Source organism: Otolemur garnettii, unplaced genomic scaffold, assembly GCF_000181295.1.
Source record: "Otolemur garnettii isolate 467f Iridium unplaced genomic scaffold, OtoGar3 scaffold00171, whole genome shotgun sequence".
In the NCBI taxonomy this organism is placed as follows: domain Eukaryota; kingdom Metazoa; phylum Chordata; class Mammalia; order Primates; family Galagidae; genus Otolemur; species Otolemur garnettii.
This window is the reverse complement of record NW_003852566.1, coordinates 2400718-2408801: the sequence shown is the minus strand read 5'-3', so window position 1 is coordinate 2408801 and position 8084 is coordinate 2400718. Positions and strand designations below refer to the sequence as shown.

Genomic DNA, 8084 nt, shown 5'->3' with positions numbered 1-8084 from the left:
TGAACATGACACAGGGTGAGGTCAGTCCCCACCCCTCAGAGGGTCAGTGGAGGATCAGATGCTACTGAACATGACACAGGGTCAGGTCAGTCCCCACCCCCCCAGAGGGTCAGTGGAGGATCAGATGCTACTGAACATTCCACAGGGTCAGGTCAGTCCCCACCCCCCCAGAGGGTCAGTGGAGGATCAGATGCTACTGAACATCCCACACGGTCAGGTCAGTCTCCTCCCCCCCAGAGGGTCAGTGGAGGATCAGATGCTACTGAACATCCCACAAGGTCAGGTCAGTCCTCCCCCCGTCAGAGGGTCAGTGGAGGATCAGACGCTACTGAACATGACACATGGTCAGGTCAGTCCCCCGCCCCTCAGAGGGTCAGTGGAGGATCAGATGCTACTGAACATCCCACAGGGTCAGGTCAGTCCCAACCCCACAGAGGGTCAGTGGAGGATCAGATGCTACTGAACATCCCACAGGGTCAGGTCAGTCCCGCCCCCTCAGAGGGTCAGTGTAGGATCAGATACTACTGAACATGACACAGGGTCAGGTCAGTCCCCACCCCACAGAGGGTCAGTGGAGGATCAGACGCTACTGAACATGACACAGGGTCAGGTCAGTCCCCACCCCACAGAGGGTCAGTGGAGGATCAGATGCTACTGAACATGACACAGGGTCAGGTCAGTCCCCTCTCCAAACTGAGGGTCAACTGGCAGTCAAGGTCCCTTCTGACTTCTCCCTGATAGCTTGCATCAGGACTGTTACCTGCCCCAGTGCTCCCTCACCTCCAGCACAGACCTGGCAACTGTAGGTGCTCGGAGGATGCCGAACAGAGGACCAAGAAGTCTATGCTTTTACCTGTCACCTACTTTTGGTGGCCAGTGAAATCTAGCAAAAATGGGCAGAAAAAGTGGTTCAGCCCACCAGTTTGAGCCATCACCCCTGTGGCTGCTCCTGTTGTCCTGGAGGTACCCCGTCCACTCCACTCCACAGATGCATACTAGCATGGATACAGGCACACACAGCGGCACACAGACACACACTGGCACAGATACAGGCACACAGACACACATAGACATGGACACTGGCACACACAGAGGCACATTCGTAGATACACACTGGTATGGACACTAGTGCACACAGAGGCACACACCAACACACAATGGCACAGACACTGGGACATACACAGGCACACACACTGGCATGGACACTGGCGCACACAGAGGCACACACCAACAGACACTGGCACAGACACTGAGACATACACAGGCACACACACTGGCATGGACACAGGCACACACAGAGGAATTCATAGACACACACAATTCACTGGTGCACATATGCATGTACACAGGCACAAACCAAGGGACACAAAGAGACACATTGGCATGGACACAGACACACACAGGCACTTACACAGGCCCACACAGAGGCACACAGAGACACACACAGAGGTATGTACAGACACACTTGCACACATAGGCACAGACAGAGGCACACAAGGAGACATACTGGCATGGACACCAGAACACACAGACACACACAGACATGCACAGGCGCAGGCACACACAGAGGCACGCACAGAAACACACTGGCACAGAGACAGGAACACACAGAGGTACACACCAACACATTGGCAATTACACAGGCACACACATACACTGGCACAGACACAGGCACACACAGAGGCACACTCATTGACACACACTGGCATGGACACCAGCACACACAGAGGCACCCTCATAGATACACACTGGGATGAACAGAAGCAGACACAGAGGCCCACACAGACACACACTGGCACACATAGGCACACAGACACAGGCACACACACAATCACACAGACACATACCTAGACACACAGACACAGGCACACACACAATCACACAGACACATACCTAGACACACAGACACAAAGGCACACAGATGCAGGCATGCATGCATACCAGTGCACGTGCACACACACACACACACACACACAGATACTTGCAGTTGGCCGTTGAAACCCACAGCGCTGACACTGGGCATAGGACGGCACTGCCTCAGCAGCCCTGGTGCTGCGTGTGCCCAGGCATTTGTTCCCACGGCCTGCCTCTCACAACACTGGAATACCAGGGCCATGCTTTATCCCAAAGTGGGGAGCAGACAGAAGGGTGGCATGATGCCTGCCAAGATCTCCACTCACATTGGGCACAAAGCCAGGCATCAGTGCCTTCTCGAACACGGCATCCCAATTCATGTCGGCCAAGTAGGGCACACTCTGTATATCACGGAGGCTGGACAGGCGGCTCTCAGGGTCCTTGGTCAGGAGCTGTGGTCAGAGGACAGAGGTGATTCCTTTAACTGATAACCCCTCAAAGTCATCAGATACTCTGAAGGAGGAAGTCTCAGGACTTTTAAGGAGTCTCCGCTCTTCATACTCCATTAGCACTGTGCCCTGTCTGGGTCGCTGCTGCCATCTGTACTCATCTCTTCCCAGCCAGTGAGGGCCTCAGGGGTCAGATGCTTTCTCAAGGTCATCCACATAGAACCTGTGGGGCCAGGACTAGAGTGTCTTCAGGAACGGGCCCGTGTTCCTTTCTGGGGCTGGAGCCCTAGACCTGGGCATGTAGGCAGGGACTGCCAGTGTGGTAAGGGGACTCATTTGTAGCCAAGGGGACAATGTTTAGCTTTTCTTCCAGTTTCAGCTAAAAAGGAGTGCTGCAGCTCAAAAACAACCAAAGGCTTTTACCTGGCATCCCCATGGGGCCTCCAAAGTTTCACAACACTTCAGCTTATCAGGTGCAAAGAGCAGGAGCTAAAAATGAGAGGACAGAGGCCCTGGGGACTGCCACTTAATAGCCAAGTGACCTCAGGCTAATGGTGATGCTCTGGTGAAAGCAGGAACAATAAGGGCAACTCCTCCACTGCCAGTTGCTGGTTAGGATGGGCTCATGGGAATGGTAACAGCCTGGCCCTCCCCAAGGAAGGTGGCATGCTGGAACTGCAGGTTACAGCCCCCTGCTGCCACTGCAGAAATCTCCCAGTTATGCCCATTCAGGAGCTGGAGAAGCAACACACCAGGGACTCTGAGTGGCGATTGTGTCTGCTGGTTATGGAGGTCACTCTTTAAGGGCTGACCCCAAATGAGGTGTGCTGGCTTGAACTGACTCCATTTTAGTGCCTGGTGGGAGCTCATTGCTCAGGGCAGCTGTTCTGAAAATATGCTGATGCCCAGACTGTGGGACCAGATTCTGACTCCTCATGTGGACTGGGAGACTCAGATATCAGCAGAATATTAGCTTCCAGATGATTCTAATGAGCAGTCAGTGTTAAGAACCTGGTGGTAGATTTCCTCTCAAGTAATTCAACCAATTAGTAACTCAACAAGTCATTATAGCTGTATTATAGGTATTAAAATCTGGAATCTGGCCTTGGAAGGGCTTGGATTCAAATCCTGCTTCTGCCTTTTAACATCCCCTAAGCCTTAGCTGTCTCTTCTCGGGTGTTGGGGTAATGACACTGCCCTGCCCATCCAGTCTGGGGGGATTAAGGGAGAAGAGCCACCACCAGCCCAGAACGTGGCCCTTAATGCTGGCTGCTGTTATCAGCATTCTTTTAAAAATGATTAGGTGCCAACCACCTGAAGGACTTGGTTCTCTGGATCATGGAGGATTCCAAGGCAACCTCAAAAGCTGGCCATCGCCATTTTCCTGTGCTGGACTGGAACGTGCACCCAGAGAACTCGTCATGACAGACAGCCAGGCTCCACCCCCAGGATGTCTGATGCAGAGGATCTGGGGTGGCACCTGGAGAGGTGCACTGCTAACACTGAGGCTTCTAGGCCCAAGACCACATGGCGAGATTCACGGCTTTATTCTAACAGCAATGGTTCCTGAGAAAAGTCTGGAGATGCCTGGTAGCTCAAAGCTCAGCAGGTTAAAAGACCCTGCATTTGTAGCAAAGCTTTTTAAAATCCACATGCATTAAGTATTTCTATTTACTGGGATCCTACAGCTGGTGATGAGAGCCTGGGGGCTTGCACTCTGCATGCACTCCTGTGACAGTACTCATTCCATGGTGATGCTCACCTGACTTAGTTTCCATCCCTGTCATGCTGCGTGTTTCCTCATCCCCTCTACACTGGGTGACTGTAGCCCTTGGTCTGGTTGGCTAGGGGGTCCCCGCCCCCCTTACCTTCTTCAGCAGGGTCACCATCCCCCTGCACCATGCGGAAGAGTAGTGAACTCGCTCCACCTTGAACATGCTGAGGATCTCATCAATGGGCATGGCTGAGTGGATTTCATATGGCCTCTGCAACCAAAGGACAGCAGCCAGAATCAGAGAGTGCCCCCAGGAAGTTGCTGCCTCTGGGTCTGAGCCTGTGTGGCTATAGGATGGGGGAGCAGCAGCAGTTCCACTTTCATGGCAGAGGAGGTGGCTCAGACACCTGTGCAAATTAACAGTAACTGTCCTGACAGGGCAGGAGCCTCAGGGAAGGGGAAGGAGGCTGTGTTCTCATCATGGCACTGGGTAACTTACATCACTGGAATCATTTAATTCTCAAAGCGACCCTGTTGGGTAGATAGAATACTGTTTTTTGATAATACAGAAGGATTCTGAGCAGTCTGTTTAAAAGCCTCACTTAAGATCCCAGGTGGGGCTCCTGGTAGAGCCAGGGTTTGAACCTGTGAGATTCCTCTAAGATTCTTTCTTTGTTATAAGGAGGTAGCTTTTGGTTTAGTTAAGGGAGAAAATTTCTAGCAATTAGAGCTGTCCCAAAATGAAACAGATTCTTTTTACTAGTAAGAATCTTGCTGGATCCTGAGAGTAATCAATGAGCAGGTGGGTGATCACCTGACAGACTTCCGGGCTGGGGGGAGAGTGGTCAGTGGAAGGGAGTTTCCTTACAGCCCCCACCCCAAGTGCTCCCTTCAGAGGGTGTGCTCACAGTGCCAGGGTGGCTGGGGCATCCGCTTGGGCCTTTTTCTTTACTCAGCAGGCCTGCAGGGGTAAGAGGTGACATTCTGGTTCGGGATCAGAGAGAAGTTGCATGCTACTTAAGTCTCTTGTATAGGCTCCACCGGAACTCATAGGGTCTCAAGGGTGCCAGTGAGACCAACTCAGCCCCTCTGGGCCCCCTGCAGAGAGCCCGGCCTCCATGAGGAGCAATGACTGCTTTCCAGGCAGTGTCAAGAGCATTCCTGGGTCTGAGTATACCATCAGTTGCTCACCTATCATTTGATGCTCCCCTACTCTTGGACCCTAGGACATATACTGGAAGCTGTAGGAATGCTGTCAGTGACTTGCAGGAAACTCCTAAATTTACATAGTTCGTGGAGAAATGTGAGTGTTCTTCAGCATAGCTTTTTGACTGGATCAATTTTTTCCAGTGTGAAAAAGAGAGAATCAACTATTTGTATCCTTTGGGATACAAACTACTTGTTGTCTTTTGGGTCAAAATTAAGCCAGGCAAAAATATCTGGGAGAAATTCTTACATGGGTATGTAACAGATGTTCTTTGGTTGAATTGCTTTGCCCCCATGCCAAAGGCTCCCACTATTTCTGTTGAAAGTGGCATTTGGATTTTTAGGCAGAAAACTCAGAAGAATTAAAAATCAGTTTGTGAAGCAGCAGAGACCACTCCATCCTTGGGGCTTTTCATAAGTTATCCTCTTTGCCTATTCCGACCCATGAGGAACGATGGCCTATGTCCTCTCTGTTGGGCAGCATCCAGTCAATGCTGAGGGAAACTGCTTACCTGGGTCATTTGTACGAGTGATTAGGAAAGAGGAAGGGCCCCTGGTGGATGCCTGTGCACTCTGGTTCATACAATATCACGGACCCACACAGACCTTCTCTGAGCTTATGTATCAGACAGATTGAGCAGAAACAAGTAAACTGGTGGGACATTAATTCTTTTTATTCAGTGCTAAGAAAGTAAGCAGGTTCATATTTTCTTTGCATTCTAAAAACACCACATACAATTATTATGTTTATGAGGAATTCAGAACTAATTGAGATTAAGAGCAAAAAATAGTTGCTTGAACCACAATCACACAGTGATAAATAACACTTGTTTGCACTCACATAGTATTCAAGATTCACAACTGTTCTCATCTTTTATTCATTCATTCATTTGTTCAACAGCCATTCAACACCCATTATCACTGTGCAGTGGGGATCCCCACAGTGAATAAGATGCTCCTCAAGGCACCTTCTGCAGGCGTGAATATGCAAGTGAGCAAATGTCCATGAGACCTGGTGAAGCTGCAGCCAGTAAGAGGACTTGCTCTCTGCTGGCTCTGTGCTGGGCCCTGAAGCCAGAGACACACAAAGCTGGCAGTGTCCCCTACACGCGCCACCCTGACTGCGGGCCCTGCCAGACCCACCCCACCTGTGCACTGGCCTCCCCGGCACAGGCACACACCTTACCCAGCCCCGCAGGAGCTCGTAGGCTGTGACACCCAGGGACCACCAGTCGACAGGGTAAGAGTACCCAGGGCCTCCATCCACGTACATCTGGAACACTTCTGGGGCTGCCAATGACAGGAAAAAGAGAACATCATTGCGTCACAGTGTCACAGTTTATGCAGTCACCACCCCTTAGAGAGGGACACCCAGATATGAACCCAGCTTTTTTGGACAGTGAAACCTGTAATTTCTCTGCTATGCCGCATGGTCCCGGCCTTGTTAAGGCGTGAGCTGGGGAATGAGCTGCAGTCATCAAGGACACACCTGTGCGACCTTCCAGGGCAGACTAGAGATGGCGCCTCAGGGTATGGTGGGAGGGGTGAGGGAAGACCCTAGGAAGGTGGGTCTGCCGGGAAAATGGTGGGTGAACTCAGCAAGAGGAGGAGCTGAGCCCCTGGGGGTTGAGAAGCTTGATCTCTGTTTCCAGCACCAATACCCACGCCAGGCATCCCAACAACCAGGATGCTCAGACTCTGCGCTGGTGCTGATCTCAGGGACAGTTTCCCTTTAGCGTGGGTGGAATCGAACCTGAAGGGCCTGAGTAGGTAAATCTGCAGAGGCAGAGAGCAGCTGCTGCGGCTGAGGGGCTGGCAGGGGAGTAGAAAAGCGCTTATTCATGGGCTCTCCTTCGGGGGTGATGACACCGTTCTGGAACAAGGTAAAGGGGGTGGCTCCATAACATTGTGAATTTTCTAAATGCCACTGCCATGTTCTCTCTGGAATGGCTGATTTTGTGCTGTGTGAGTTTTACCTCAGTAGAAACAAAGTGATGGATGGAGGCCAGGGTTTGATGGGCCCTTGCGATCCAGGGGCCTGCCTTTGTTCTGGGGCCCTGACCCTGCAGGCATTGTAAGGGACTATGTGGTGGGTCAGTGCCATCACCTCGCCCTGCCTCATCAGGCCTGGAGCACATTGCAAGGCCTAGTTGTTCATACTGGCGTCCAGGAAATCGTTGGGAAATGTTGATTATTTCTAGTGAATTAATTTGTGGGCATAATTCCACTTTACAGTTTATCAGAGCAGCCCACATCTGTCCTGGGGAGCCACAGTGTGCTGAGATGAACGCTGTCTTGATTCAATTTCCAGACTATTATTCGTTCAGTGTGAGCAAGGTGAGGCCCATTGGGTAGGTGAGGAGACAACTGACTTAGGCTGCTAGATCTGCAACTTCATGCTGGAGTCTGACAAGTGGCCAAATTCCAGTTGCCCCCTGTGACACTCTCCTTTCCTCTTCACAGAGGAAATATGAGCCCTTTAGGGGGCGTATTACACATTTGCAGATGAAAGAGGTTCAGAGAGGGGTGTTGTGTGAAGGAAGTCACACAGCCAGGGAGTGCAAAACTGAGACGAGCCCTATGCATCTGCTGAATTTCTGTCTGAAATAAGGTCTATATCAACGTTTCTTTTAGTACAAAAACATGCTTAGTGCCATGCTGCGGAATGACCCAGCTAGGAATCTAAGGAAATGTCCCATTAGGTTATTTTTACTTTTTCTTTTCTTTTTCTTTTTTTTTGAGGTGGAGTCTCACTCTGTGGCCATGATGTGGTGGCATCATAGCTCACAGCAACCTCAGACTCTTGGGCTAATGGGCTCCTCTTGCCTCAGCCTCCCAACTAGCTGGAAATACAAGTGCCC

General features: G+C 51.1%; 1 protein-coding gene across 1 annotated transcript in view; it reads right to left on the bottom strand.

The window, feature by feature from the left end:
• The window catches only part of STK32B (serine/threonine kinase 32B), a 416355-nt gene that overhangs the window by 37977 nt on the left and 370294 nt on the right, over nucleotides 1–8084 (bottom strand). The window contains exons 7-9 of the mRNA XM_003800212.1: nucleotides 6410–6513; nucleotides 4172–4288; nucleotides 2181–2306 (exon numbers count right to left, since the gene is read on the bottom strand). Of these exons, the coding sequence (XP_003800260.1) occupies nucleotides 2181–2306; nucleotides 4172–4288; nucleotides 6410–6513 (347 nt within the window). The remainder of the gene's footprint in view (nucleotides 1–2180; nucleotides 2307–4171; nucleotides 4289–6409; nucleotides 6514–8084) is intronic.